The 14371-nt window shown below is 64.1% G+C and overlaps 2 protein-coding genes across 2 annotated transcripts; both read right to left on the reverse strand.

Annotated features, from left to right (window-relative positions):
- Positions 1 to 1526: 1526 nt before the first annotated feature.
- On the reverse strand, positions 1527 to 4513 carry VSIG8 (V-set and immunoglobulin domain containing 8; the record flags this gene model as incomplete). Its single annotated transcript, XM_080634830.1, has 7 exons — positions 1527 to 1698; positions 2123 to 2276; positions 2403 to 2525; positions 3033 to 3197; positions 3281 to 3482; positions 4041 to 4216; positions 4465 to 4513. The coding sequence occupies 7 exons, from the start codon at positions 4511 to 4513 to the stop codon at positions 1527 to 1529; spliced, it is 1041 nt and encodes a 346-aa protein (XP_080490956.1).
- A 2439-nt stretch (positions 4514 to 6952) lies between these two features.
- CFAP45 (cilia and flagella associated protein 45) lies at positions 6953 to 14215 on the reverse strand (the record flags this gene model as incomplete). Its single annotated transcript, XM_080634877.1, has 12 exons — positions 6953 to 7082; positions 7586 to 7810; positions 7893 to 8086; positions 8170 to 8283; positions 8370 to 8516; positions 8593 to 8722; positions 8864 to 9042; positions 9148 to 9318; positions 9683 to 9824; positions 11427 to 11554; positions 14044 to 14133; positions 14177 to 14215. 12 exons carry the CDS (start codon positions 14213 to 14215, stop codon positions 6953 to 6955), a joined length of 1689 nt encoding a protein of 562 aa, XP_080491003.1.
- Between the last annotated feature and the right edge of the window lie 156 nt (positions 14216 to 14371).

Here is a 14371-nt window from a genome sequence, read left to right on the forward strand (position 1 = left end):
TACCGGTGTCCCCCCGCCATTGCCCCCCCCAAAGCAGCGTCTGGATCTGGGTCTGGGTCTGAGTCAGGGTCAGGCTCTGGCTCTGCCGATCCCAAGCTCAAGTTTAGGGTCAGGGTTTAAAGCTATTTGGGGGGGGGGGATTTTGGCAAGGGGCAGCCCCCCCATAGGGTCAGGGTTAGGACCGGGCTTAGGGTCAGGCTCTGACTGAGCCCGTCCTAAGGTTGTTGATGGGCAGAGTCAAGGCTGTTTGCTGGGGGGGGTGTCCTGGAACTGCCCCCCCCCCCCGGGCACAGGCTTAGGGTTAGGATCAGGTTTAAGGTCAGGTTTGGGGTGCACGGGGCCAGGTCTGTGTGGTCCTCCCCCCCCCAGCACCCACAGGCACCCAAGGGACCTTCAGGAAGGGACCTTTTAGGTGGTGGGAGGTGCGATCCACAGGGATACACCGGGATACACAGGGATGCACTGGGACACTCCGAACGCACCGGGATACACCGGGATACACCGGGATGCACAGGGACACTCCGAACGCACCGGGATACACCGGGATACACCGGGATACACAGGGATGCACTGGGACACTCCGAACGCACCGGGATACACCGGGATACACAGGGATGCACAGGGATGCACAGGGACACACTGGGACACTCCAAACGCACCGGGATAAACCGAGATACACAGGGATGCACCGGGATACACCGGGATACACAGGGATGCACCGGGATGCACTGGGACACTCCGAACGCACCGGGATGCACCGAGATACACAGGGATGCACCGGGATACACTAGAATACACTGGGACACTTCGAACGCACCGGGATACACTGGGACACTCCGGACATACCGGGATACGCCGGGACACACCAGGATACTCCGAACGCACCAGGATACACTGGAATACACCGGGACACACCGGGACAAACCGGAATACACTGGGATACACCAGAACACGCCGGGACACTCTGGGACACACCGGGATACTCCGGGACACACCAGAATACACTGGGATACACCGGGACACACTGGGATACACCGGGACACTGCGGCCGCGCCGCCTCTGGATTCACTTTGACTTTATTTCTTTTCCCGATTAATTTCGTTCCGCTTTAACTTTTCCTGGTGCCTTTTTGCCAATCCTGGGGCCGGTGGCGGCTCCTCACCGGAGACCCCCAATTGCTAAAGCCAATGTGGAGGGGGGGGGCGCGACCGGGCGACTCCTCCCCCCCCTTACCCCCCCCTCCTGGGGCCGCCCGGCCCCAGAAGCGATTGATCCGGCTGCGGTGGGGAGGGGGGGGACACGTAAAAAACGGGGCAAAACATCCAATAAAACGTTAAAGGAAACCCAAACGGACCCAACCGGGGCTGCGCCGGGGGGGGGGGACGGGGGCCCCGGGATTCCTGACTTCAATTTATGCGGCGAGTCCCGGCACGGCGCGGCCGCATCCCGGCGGGCGGCGGCTCCCGCAGCGGAGCCGAATGGGTGCGGGGCTGGTGCTGGTGGCGGTGCTGGACGGGGAGGGGGGGTTACAGCGCCGGGCAGGTGACCTGGTGCCGGATGCCCTCATTGCAGATGAGAGCGGCCGCCCGCTCGTCGCCGTCGCCGTGCTGGCACTGCATGTAGCTGATGCCGTGGGGCGAGTAGCTGTGGTGGGCGCAGACGTTGCAGGGCCGGGTCATGGTGCCACCGGTGCTGCTCCTATGGGATGGGGGGGGAAGCATCAGCGCTCACCGGGGTCCCCACCACAGCCCCCGGTGCCCGGGGAGTCCCTGGCGTTGTTCGGTGCTCATCGGTGCCTGGTGATGCTCCATAGAGGCCAGTGATGCCCGGCAGCACCCACCAGTGCCTGTTGGTCCCTCTTGGTACCCAGCAAAGCCTGTGGTGCCCGGCAGCACCCAGCAGCACCTATCAGCCCTCCTCAGTGCCCAGTGATGCCCCCTAGACCCCAGTGATGCTGCTCAGCACCCAGTGGTGCCCACTGGTCCGTGTTTCACCTCAGTGCCCACTGATACCCCCTAGACCCCAGTGATGCCCATCAGCATCCAGTGGCACCCCCCCGTGCCCATTAGTTCTGGTGCCGCCCCACAGACCCCACTGCTGCCCCCCCAGCGCCCCCGCTCACCGGCAGTCGCTGCAGGCTCGCTGGCATTCCTTCCGACGGTAGCGGCAGATCAGCGCCCAGATGAGCAGCGCGGGGAGACTGAGGAGCAGCAGCGAGCCCAGGATGGAGCCCACGATGATGCCCGCCTGTCGCCCTCCTACGGTGCGAGCACAGCCTGTCACCGCCGGCCTCCGCGCCGGCTGCCACTGATCACCGCGTCCCCAGCACCCGGACAGAGCCGCTCCGTGTGTCCCTGTGCCCGTCCCCGTGCTCCCTCCCGCCCCGTCGAGGCGGCACTCACTTGCGGACGGGCTGAGGGTGAGCTGGCACACGGAGTACCCCACGCGGTTGGTGACGCGGCACTGGTAGACGCCGGCGTGAGCCTCGGTGAGGCTGCGGATGAACAGGTCCCCGGGAGCTCGTCCTGCAGCCGGGACAGGCGGAGCCGTCAGCGCCCGCGCCCCCGGGCACGGGTGGGCAGCGGCAAGGGCACGGCCCGGACGTGAGCGGAGACGGGAGCCGTGAGCACCCCCTGCACCCATGGGAGCCCCCCGGGGCTGGGCCATGGAGGGGTTCAGCCCCACAGCACCTGTGAGCATCCCCTGCACCCAGCGGAGCCGCGGCTATGAACACCCCAGAGGAGCTCCCCACCGGCAGCCGGAGCATCCCCCGCACACATGGGAGCCCCGCGGGGGCTGTGCCATGGGGGGCTCAGCCCCACAGCACCCACCTTGGGTGGTGCCAGAGGGCAGGCGGCCTCTCCCCCGTAGCCATGAACATACATGAGCACCCATAGGAACTCACCCATGAGCATCCCCAGCACCCATGGGAGCCCCCCGGGGCTGTGCCATGGAGGGGTTTCAGCCCCACAGCACCCATGGGAGCCCCTCGGGGCTGTGTATGGGGGGGGGCTCAGCCCCACAGCGCCCACCTTGGATGGTGCCGGAGGGCAGGCGGCCCCCGCCGTATCCGTCCGCCAGCTTTGCCCATTGGTAGGCGAGCTGGGAGGTGCCCCCGCGGCTGTAGCACCGCAGCAGGACGCTGCCGCCCTCGATCTGCTCCCCCTCGATCCAGCACTGCGGGGTAACCGGTTTCTCTGCGGGGACAGGGACCCGGTCACCATGGGGCCAGCGGGGACCGCCGGGAATGGGACACGGGGGGGGGGGTGGTGACACTGACCCTGCACGGTGACGATGACCTCGTGCACGGCCACGGTGTTTTTCTTCACGCGGCACTGGTAGGTGCCGGTGTCGGAGACCTGCAGGTCGGCCAGGCGGATGGAGGCGTCGTACTGGCTGGGGTCGGTCTGCACGAAGGCGACGCGGTCCTGCAGCCCCGAGCCGCTGCCGTAGTTCACGTGGTGGTCTTGGTAGGACAGGAACTGGGGGGGGGGAAGTAAAGGGGGGGGGGTGAGGCTCGGCAGGGCTGGTCCCGATGGGGGGACCCCAAAGCTGGCAGCTTGGGGGGGGGGGGGCGAAATGCACTGCCCGGTGCCCGCCCGGCTGTGCCAGACCCTGCCTGGTCCATCCCTGTCCCGCTTGGTCCATTCCTGCCCTGCCTGGTCCATCCTTGTCCCACCTGGTCCATCCCTGCCTTTCCAGTCCTTCCCTGCCCTGCCCGGTCCATCCCTGCCCTGCCCAGCTCTGTCAGACCCTGCCTTGTCCTTCCCTGGTCCTTCCAGACCTTCCCTGTCCCGCCTGGTCCATCCCTGCCCTTCCAGGTCCATCCTTGCCCTGCCCGGTCCATCCCTGCCCTTCCAGACCTTCCCTGTCCTGCCTGGTCCTTCCCTGTCCTGCCTGGTCCATCCCTGCCTTTCCAGTCCTTCCCTGTCCTGCCCGGCTCTGTCAGACTCTGCCTTCAGACCTTCCCTGTCCTGCCCGGTCCATCCCAGCCGTTCCTGCCCGTCGGGACGGCGGCCGCTGCTACCGGTGGCACTCACCACGTTCTCGGGGCCGGTGCGCTCGGGCGTGATCTGGATCCACTCGATGCCCACGCCCTGGGGACCGTTGTCTTCGGGTTCGAGCACATAGGGGCAGCCCAGCTTCACCGAGTCGCCCTTGGCCAGGTACAGCACCTCCCGGCCCTTGCTGTTGATCCTGACGGCCAGGAGGAGAGCTGGGGAGAGAACAGCACCCATGGGACCGGCACCCGGACCCACAGCGCCCCGCATCCAGCAGCCCCCGACCCACGGGGAGCAGGGACCCATCCTGGTGGGGCTGACAAAGGGACGCGGCGGCTCGATGCCACCAACACGGTGGGTGCTCTGCTGACCACGGGGCGCATCCAGCACCCTTGGGGTCCCCTCCATCCTCAACGGCATCCCCGCGGGAGCCGGTCCAGGCGCCGGGATGCCCCGGCCGTACCTGGCATGAGAGCCAGGAGCAGGAGCAGGCTGGCGCCGGGCCCTGCCATGACGCTGCAGCCGTGCGGGTGCTGAGGAGGAGCGGGAGCAGGCGGCAGCTCCGCGGCGACGGGGCAGCGGGGCAGCTCGGGGCCGCTTTTACCTGCTGGGCCGGGGCGCTCCTCCCTGTGGGGCGGATGCCTTTGGGATGACTGAGTGGCTCCAAGCTGTGCGTGAGCGCTGCCGCCCTGCTCCACTCCCTACCCCCTAATTAACCGTGGCCGTGGTGTGGGAGCCCATCCATAGGGATGCAGGGATGGGCAGGGGGGGACCGGCGCATCCCGGCCGGTGGACCCCATGGATGGTTATCCCGGTGGGAAAAGGGGATGCTGTGGGAGCATCAACGTGGCATGGAAGTGCCAAAGTGAAGGTCCCCCAAAAGATGTTGGTCTTGGGGCAGGATTTGGGGCAATTGGAGGTTAAAGGTGGGGTTTGACCCTGGGTTAGGATCCTGCAGAGCCCTCCTCTGGTCCAGCCCCTTGGATGCTGCAGCCATGTGGGACTGTGACACCCACCGAGGGCACATTGGTGGCACTGATGAGATACATGTGGAGATGTGGCTGAGGCTCCAGGCCACAGCTCATGGCGTGGGGATGTGGTGGCACAGGGCCATGGTGGCACAGGGCCGCGGTGGCACAGACGTGGTAGCACAGGGACATGGTGGCATGGGGATATGATGGCATGGCAGCAGCAGGGGCAGCTGGGAGCTGAGGGCAGGGGTTGGGGACAGGGATGCTGGGACAGAGATGGAGGGGACAGGGACACTTGGCTATGAATGGAGGGGACAGGGACGCTTGCCCATGGATGGAGGGGACAGGGACGCTTGCCCATGGATGGAGGGGACAGGGATGCTCATGGGTGGATGGTGGGATAGAGATGCTTGTCCACGGATGGAAAGGACATGGATGCTTGTCCATAGGTGGAGAGGACAGGGATGCTTGTCCATGAATGTAGTGGACAGGGATGCTTGTCCACGAATGGAGGGGACAGAGATGCTTGGCTATGAATGGAGGAGACAGGGATGCTTGTCCATGGATGGAGGGGACAGGGACGCTTGCCCGTGGATGAGATATTTGTCCATGGATGGAGGGGACAGGGATGCTTGTTTGTGGATGGAGGTGACAGGGATACTTGTCCATGGATGGAGGGGACAGGGATGCTTGTTCGTGGATGGAGGTGACAGGGATGCTTGTCCATGGATGGAGGGGACAGGGGCACTTGCCCATGGAGGGGATATTTGTCCATGGATGGAGGGGACAGGGATGCTTGTCTATGAATGGAGGGGACAGGGATGCTTGTTCGTGGATGGAGGGGACAGGGATATTTGGCCATGAATGGAGGGGACAGGGATGTTTGTCTATGGATGGAGGTGACAGGGACGCTTGTCCATGGATGGAGGGAAGAGGGGCCCTTGCCCATAGAGGGGATATTTGTCCATGGATGGAAGGGCCGGGACACGGCTGCTCTGCTGTGGGTGCTGTGGTCCCTGTCCCCGCCGTGCCCCGCCTCCCCGTGCTGTGCCCCGCGGCGCAGCTCGGCCGCGCTGGCCCTTCCCAAGGCCGGACCGCCCGGGCCGGCTCCACCGCCCGGCGCAGCCACCCCGAACGCTGCCCGGGGCCAGGAGCTGCTCCAGTTCCTGGCCCGGAGCTGAGCTCACCGCGGCCGGGTCCTGGCCGGCTCCGTGCCGGGCTTTGGGGCCGGGCCCGGCACGTGTTGAGCCGCGTCTGTGATTTCGGGGCCCCAGAGCTCGGCCTGGCCCCGGGGCAGCCCCAACGCGGGGCCGGTTCCTGCTGGCGGGGCCGTCCCTGCCGTGACGGGGCCGCGGCTCGGGGAAGGGGGGGACCCTGCACCCCCGGGGCTGTGACAGCGCCAGGACCGGGGGTGGCACCGCCGGAGCGGCCGGGGATGGGGAACGGAGCCCGGCTCCCAGCACCGGGGACGCGCAGCAGCCGGGGAAGGGCCGGTGAGAGGCCACGGAGGCGGCTCCGAGCCCCGGGCACGTTCCCTTGTGCCGCTCTCGTTATTGCTCAGCTGCTCTGACAATTACTCAGAGCCACTCCTCGGCCCTCGGAAGCACCAGGGCCCAGAGCCGAGTGGATGTGAAGTGTTTGCATCATGCTCTGTGCTTTGGCACGGCCACAGGGCCTGGGGGTGATGCGATGGGGAGGTGGTGGCATTGCCAGGGCCAGGCAGGGCTGGGCGTGGGGAAGAGCCTGGCTGGCTCTTGGGGACACCCAAGGTTGGGGGGCTCCTGCCCCCTGCAAGGACATGGGCACGTCCAAGAGCTCTGCCCATGGAGAAGGGCAAGAGGTGACCTTGGTCCTGCGAGTTGGGCAATGAGCCTTTGAGCTAGTCCAGCCCCACGGGCAGCTCCTGACCCCAAAACCCCCAGTGAGAGAAGGGTGAAAGACATCGTCTGCTCATAAACATCTCTATTGGTGGGAAACAGCCTAAGAAAGCATCAGCCCCTTGGTGGAGCCTGGCCCCACGCCGCGCCGGGCCTGGCCTGAGGCTACGATTGCTCGGTGCTGGTCCCTCAGCTGCACTTGGGCACAGAACTTCTCGGGCACACCAGAGTCTCTGCAGAGGAAAGAAAGCATCACAGGCAGGACCGGGGCTCTGAAGCGGATCCTCTTGGATGAGGATGGAAAGGAAGCTGGGAGGTGGTGGGAAGCCAGGAAAGCCGTAGGGATACACAGTCCATAGAATCACAGAACGCTTTGGGTTGAAGGGACCTTAAAGCTCATCTAGATCCATGGGCAGGGACTGCTTCTACTAGAATAGGTTGCTCCAAGCCCTGTTGAACACTGCTGGGGATGGGGCAGCCACAGCTTCTCTGGGCACCCTGGGCCAGCGCCTCAGCACCCTCACAGGGAAGAGCTTCTGCCTAAGAGCTCAGCTCAGTCTCCCCTCGGGCAGGTTCAAGCCATTCCCCTTGGCCTGTCCCTGCATCCCTTGTCCCAAGCCCCTCTCCAGGTTTCCTGCAGCCCCTTCAGGCACTGGAGCTGCTCTGAGCTCTCCCCTTCAGGAACCTTCTCTTGTCCAGGCTCCAGCCCGGATGCTGAGCCCCTCTGAGGCATCACCTGAGCTCTTGCAGCTTCTGCTGCTTGAAGCGGGCGATGCGCTGGCTGCGGCGCTGGGCCTCCTCCTGCAGGCGCTTCGACTCCTCGAAGGCAGCCGCTCGCTCCCGTGCCAGCTCCTGCTGCCGCTCCCGGACCTGGCGCCGCACGGCCCCGGCGTGAGCCTGGCGCTCCGCTGCCTTCCGCTCCTCCTCGGCCTTCTCCTTCTCCATCTGCTCCCGTTGCGCCCTGCGGGACAGCGCGGCGGCAATGACGGCTCCGGCCCCGCGCCGGCTCGGCTCCGGTGAGCGCCGGGCCCCGTCCCGCGCACCGCAGGATCCTCTGGAACTCGTGGCGGTCCTGCTGCGCCTGCACGGCCATGGCGTGCTCCCGCTGCGCCATCTGCTCCAGGCGGCTCTGCTTGAGCTGCGCCTCGGCCGCCGCCTTCAGCCGCGCCAGCTCCTTCTCCTTGCGCCGCCACTCGCGCTCCGCAGCCTCCTGGCTGCGCTTGGCTCTCAGAGCATCCTGAGCAAGGGGACAGGGGTGATGGGGAGGATGGTGGTGAGGAGGACGAGGGCAAGGGAGGCAGCAGGGAGGCAGCTGCTCACTTGCTCTGCCTGGTGGTCCTGGGCCTTCTTCTGCCTGGCTCTCAGCCGCGCCAGCTCCTTCTCCTTCTCCACACGGGCTTGCTCCTGCTCAGCTTCCAGCTTGGCCTCGCGCTCCTGGAGGGGTCAGAGCCTCCTGGGTGCTCCCGGCAGCACCTCCGCAGCTGCACCCACAGCAGGGCCCTGTGGCAAAGGCCTCTCACCAGCTTCTGCCTCTGGTACTCAAGGACCCGCTCATCCTCCAGCCGCTCCAGCTCCCGCTGCTCCGCCTTGAGCTTCTGGTTCTCGGTGTTGACGCGTTTAATCTCAGCCTGGATCTGCTTGTGCTGCTCCTGCCTCCGCTCTATGTCCTGGCAACAGAGGCTGAGCACCCTTCCAACATGATGGAAACCCAGCCCCAGCCCCTCCTGCTCCCTGGGCTCGCACCTTCAGATTCTCCAGCTTCAGCCGCTCCAGGTACTGCCGCAGCTCCTGCGCCTCCTGGTCCCGCAGCTCGGCCCTCAGAGCCCGCTCCTCCGCGTTCTGCTCCATCTGCCTTGCCAGCCCCTGTCTTCCTCTGGGAAGGAAGGAGCAGAAGGTTCCCTCGGGCTCTGTCCCATTCCCACAAGTGGAAATGCCACCACGGACGTCGGGTGCTGCCTGGTCCCGCCGCGGTGCCCTGGTGTGAAGGCCTGGGAAGAGGGACCCTTCTACAGACCTGAGCAGCTCCTGCTTCCGCCTGCGCTCCAGCTCCTCCTGCATCTCCTCGGCCTTTCTCCTCTCCACCTCCATCATGTTGTCCAGGCGCTTGTCCTCCTCGTCCAGCTCCTTGGCGATGATCTGCTTCTCCAGGATCTGTGCGTCACGGATCATGTGGCACTTGGCACCGAGGAGCAGCTGTGGGGACAATGGGTCTCCTGCTCTCCCAGCCAGACGTGGACGGACACATGGATGAGGAGGGGGGAAAGGAGAGGCCAGCACCCAGGCCTTGGTTGTCCCCACCTCATTGAACTCCTTGATCTCATCCTCCTGCTCCATGCGCATCCTGTTGGCCCGCTCCAGCACGTGCTGGGCCTGCTCCTGCGCCGTCTCCTCCAGCTCGTTCAGCTTCCCTGTCTGCTTCTGCACCACTGCCGCCTGCTCCGCCGCTGCCTTGCGCTGGCTCGATGCCTCCTGAGGGGACAAAGCTCATCCCGCTTGTCCCCTGGTGCCCAAAGCCCAGCTGAGCCTGCCCGAGGGACCCCACATCCCGGCACGGAGCTGAGGCGCATCCCCTTCCCGCACCAATCCTGCCTTTGCAGCGTGGCAGAAAGGCAGCACAGAGGCTTCATCCCAGCCCCCGGGGCTTCCTTCCCACCCAGGGACCTTGTTGGGGATCAGAGAGCTGAGAGCTGCAGCTTCGGGCACACCGAAACGTGGGTGACCAAGGGATGGAGACGGGAGCTCCAGGGCCATGAGGCCGGTGTCCACCTCCCTCCAGAGCCCGGGAGCAAGTGGGGAAGGACAGAAAAGGGCAGGACAGGAGGGAAATGCCTACGAGAGCGGCCTCCTTTGCTGCTTTGAGGGCTGCCAGCTTGGCCTCACGCTCCTCCTTGGTCACCACTTGAGCTGCTGCTTTAATGCGCTGGAAATCCTCTGGAGCCATGATGAGGGATGCTGGGGGCTTCTCCTCAGGGGTGCTGGGACAGGGACGAAGAGCAGTCAGTGGTATGGAGTGTCCGACAGATCCCTCCGTTCCCTTCCCGGGGTGTCCAGGCCAGGAGCAGCTCCTGGACCAGGATGGGAGTCACCCTGGAGCAATGCAGGAAGCACCCAGGCTGTGGGATCCCGGCTCTCCCAGTCATGGGGGCAATGGAAAGTGGAGGGAAAGCTGTGATGCACAGGGGGACAGGACACTCACCCTGGGAACCCCAAAACATCCAGTAACAGAATTCCCAACTTCTTTGAGCCCAGCTTGACTTTTCCAGTTTTCCTTTGGGAAAATCCTCCCCCCCGCCCCTTTCCCCATCGTGTCCCTGCTCCCATGTGCTGCTTTGAAACCACTGTGGCTGTGGGGGAGCTGAAGGTGCCTTTTCACTCTGTTTGGGGCCACCCAGCCTGTCGGCAGCCGCTTGCCTTTGACTCTGTGCTCCCAGGAACGCAGCTGGGATGAGAGGAGGAAGCAGTGCCCAAACACGGGGCACCCTCTGCCCTGCCAGCGCCGAGCCGTGAACCCTGCCCATGACTCAGGCTGTGGTTTGGAGGAAATCACCGAAGCTCCCGGTGCCCCCATTTCCCTCCTTGTAAAAATGTGGATAATAACACGGGGAGCTGGAAGGAGTTAATGACTCCCTGCATTACTCAGGTACCATGGTGACGCGTGCGGTGGAGGAGCGTCCATTACCCAAATGCATGGAGCACTTTGAAGCTGTTCAGGACTAAGAATTTACTCATGATTATTGCGTGTCACCTTTCATCCACCCTGGTGAATATGAACAGATACCTGCATAATGATCGCTCCCCAGCTGCATCACAGCATCGCATTCCAGGACGCTTGGCAGAAGGGTCACAACGGCACTAATAAATGTAATGACACATTCGGCCGCTGCTTTGGTCGGCCCCGTGTTTGGGTGAGCAGCCTGGGATGTGTCTGGGCCCTGACTTTCAGGAATTGCACCAGCACAAACAGTTTGCACCGAGCTTTGGTCGGCGCGGCCGCAATTGGGTTCTTGGCTTTGGCGCCGGGCTCGGATGGGAACGGGAAGGGAACCAAAGCAGCCTCCAAAGCTCGGAGCAAAACCCAAATCCCGACTCTGGGGGCTTGGTGGGTGCGAGAGCGGCGGGTGGAAGGTTCAAAACAAGAGGCAAAGGTGAACCTCGCTCCAAACAGCAGCAAAGAGGGGATCTGAGCTTAAAATGAGCCTGAACTGGAGCTGCTGGGATGATGGCCCTTGCTGTCATTATGTGCTGCAGGTTTCAGTGGGGGGCAGCGATTCAGAGGGTTCTTGAGCTTATAAAGCAGCCCCACAGGGAAACACAGAGCTCCCAGGGCTTCCCCTGCCACCTTCCCACAGGGCTGGTTGGGATCGGGATGTGGGAGGCAGCGTCCGATGCGTGACTGGAAGCAGGAGCCCTCGAGGAGCTCAGAAGGAGCTTTTCTGGCTGCTGGGGAGGTTTATGTTGGGGTTTTATGGGGTTTAGGATGATTCAGTGCCTCTGTGGCAGGGCTCATCCCTCCTGCACCAAAACATTCCCGAGCTCCGTGCATGGAGCCACGAAAGCTCCTCGTGGCACAGACTTACATGAGCTCGCGGATGAAGTCCTTGGTGATGAGAAGGGTGGTCTTGGGCTTGTACCTGCCAAGGGACAGCGCTTTGGGGGCTGTCCTCACATCCCGAAGGAGCACAATGGGGCTGTCGGGGCGCGACGGCTGCGAGGAAAGATGGGGTTTACTCCAGGTTTACTCCTGCTGCTGCTCCTGGGCTCCAAGACCCTCTCACATCACTGCAACCGGTGCTGCGTGGGCATGCGAAGGGGTTTTTGGCCTCTGATGGGGACACGGGGGGAACCAAACCCACCCCACGGCGCTGGGTTTACTGGTGTTGGTGTCCCACCTGGATCTGGTGGGGCTGAGGAGCCCATTGCTGCCTGCTCGGGGCAAGCCCTCCCCCACCACAGCCCCGGCACCTCCGTCCTGCCGAGCCCTATGGAATCGGGCAGAAGCGGGTGGAAACCGGCCCAAAAGGACCCCAAACTCCCTGGGAGGTGGTGGGGAGGGGGACAAGGCACAGCTCAAGGCCCGGCTTTGCAGGGCAGGCGCTGGCTGAGAGCAAAGGGCAGAAACCAGTCCTCCCAGTACGGCCGGGACTGGTGCCAGCGCCTTTGCTTGGGCTGAGCCTGCCACCTAGTGAGGAGTCAGCGGCTGCGGGTGCCGGGGACCCCGCTCGGCTTCCCAAGGGTGGATTCCCGGAGCCCATCCATAGGCAGGATCCCCCGCCCCCCCCCGGCTCAGGGAACCCCCAGGAGCAGCGCAAGGTGCGAGCAGACACGTGGCTTCCCCTGGAATTCCCGTCTAAAATCCTGCTGGAACAAATCCCACGGTGCCCTGGGAACGCTGCCGGCAACAGCCCCTGGTTCATGGAATCCTGGAATGGTTTGGGTGGGAAGGGAGCTTAAAGCTCATCCAAAGCCACAGCAGGGACCCCTTCCACTGGAGCAGGATGCTCCAAGCCCCTGTGTCCAACCTGGCCTTGAACACTGCCAGGGATGGGGCAGCCACAGCTTCTCTGGGCACCCTGTGCCAGCGCCTCAGCACCCTCACAGGGAAGAGCTTCTGCCTAAGAGCTCAGCTCAGTCTCCCCTCGGGCAGGTTAAAGCCATTCCCCTTGGCCTGTCCCTGCATCCCTTGTCCCAAGCCCCTCTCCAGGTTTCCTGCAGCCCCTTCAGGCACTGGGGCTGCTCACCCAAGGTGATGCCACTGGTGCAGCTCCTCAGCACCACGGGCCCGGAGCAGGAGGTGTTGAATTAAGGGGTTTGGCCCTGGAACACCCGTGCAAACAGCGATAACGGGGCTGCTGCCGCCCGCACGTTTTCCCTGGAGCCAGGAGAACTCCTTGGACAAGACCTGGATTAATCGCAGGGATTAATCAGGCTGCCTTGAAGGCCTCCGAGATAAGAGTTGATCGTAAACCTGCCCAGGGCTTGCTGGCCGGGAACGCTCCCAAGCTCCAGTTGGGAGCGGAGGTAATCTTCATTGCACGCTTCCTTCCTCTCCTCTGGAAAGCCAAAGGGGGTTTGGCAAAGCCTCTTTGGACAGATTTGTTCCAGGCGATAAGGCCCAGAAGAGGAAATTAAAAGCACAAAGAGGGACAAGCACCAGGTCCAACCATTCCCACCACTGCCCCATGGCACCGAGGGGGTGTGAGCACTCGCAGGGCTGGTGACTGCAGCCCTGGCCTGGGCAGCCTGTTCCAATGCCTGAGCACCCTTTGGGGCAGGAATTGTTCCTCAGCTCCATCTAAACCTGCCCTGGTGCAGCTTGAGGCCGGTTCCTCTTGTCCCATCCCTTGGGAGCAGAGCCCAGCCCCTCCTGGCTCCATCCTCCCGTCAGGCACTTGTAGGGAGCCATCAGGACTCCCTGAGCCATCGGAACCCCCTAGGTCCCTCAGCCCCTCCCCATCACTTGGGCTCCAGCCCCATTGCCCTGCTCTGGCCCTGGTCCAGCTCCTCAATGTCTCTCTCGGGGTGGGAACTGGAAGTGTTTTCTCAGCTGAGGCTGCACGTGAGACGGGGCAAACCTTGGACCTTGCATCTTGAGCAGGGTGGGGAGAGCCACGGCCATAAACCCCAGGGAGAGCACCCCCAGAGGTGATAACGGAGGGAGGGACAAACCAAACTCCATCGTCCTCGCCCCTGTGCACCCGGGTCCTGCTGTGGGGAGGGAGCTTTCCCCCCCCCGAGCACGGGAGGAAGGAGCTGGGCTCTGTTTATCTCAGCCCGGGGCACCCAGCCAAGAGGTCAGAGACTGCAAAGGGACCAATCTCGCAGCTCCCTGATGGAAGTCTGTGTAATGCTGGCAAGGAGCTGCTCTGGAAGCTTCCAGCCCTTGCTCCAAGGGTTTTCCTTACATCCCATGTGCTAGAACCATGGAACAGAACCCGGCTCCTCTCCTTTACCCCTGAGCCTCCTGTGTCTCGCTGACCACCCCAGGAAAGGTGGCTTGGGATGCTCCTGGGAGGCAGAGGGAATTCCAAGCCCACAGAGGGCGGCCGCATCCCTTACCCAGGAGCTTTGGAAACAGGGATTATGGAGGGGATGCGGTAAGCGGGGGCAGGATGAGGCCCTGACCCTCTGTGTGTGTGTCTCTGGGGGCAAGCAGCCGGTGGTGCCTCCCCCATCCCGGTATCGCCGGGTTCTTACCTTCTTCTTCCCGAAGAGCAGCTCATCCTCCGCTGTGGAGCTCTGCGCCTTCCTGCGGTACCGGCCGCGAGGCGCCGGGATGCTGGTGGGCTGCGGGGAGAGGGTACCGGGGGGTGGTTGGTACCGGTGGTACCGGCGAAGGCCCGGGCACGGCCCAGGCCGCACTCACCATCCCGCTCCGCTTGGCGGCCGCCAACCGTCGCCATAGCAACGCGCCCCTTCCCCACCCCTGTTCCCTGGCAACCGCGGGGCGTTGCCGAGCTTGCGCACTGGGCGGCGGAAGGGCGCACTCCGTGCCGGGGTGGGGGGGTGTTGGTGTGTGTGTCCG

This window comes from Psittacula echo, assembly GCF_963264785.1.
Source record: "Psittacula echo genome assembly, chromosome: 26".
NCBI lineage: Eukaryota > Metazoa > Chordata > Aves > Psittaciformes > Psittacidae > Psittacula > Psittacula echo.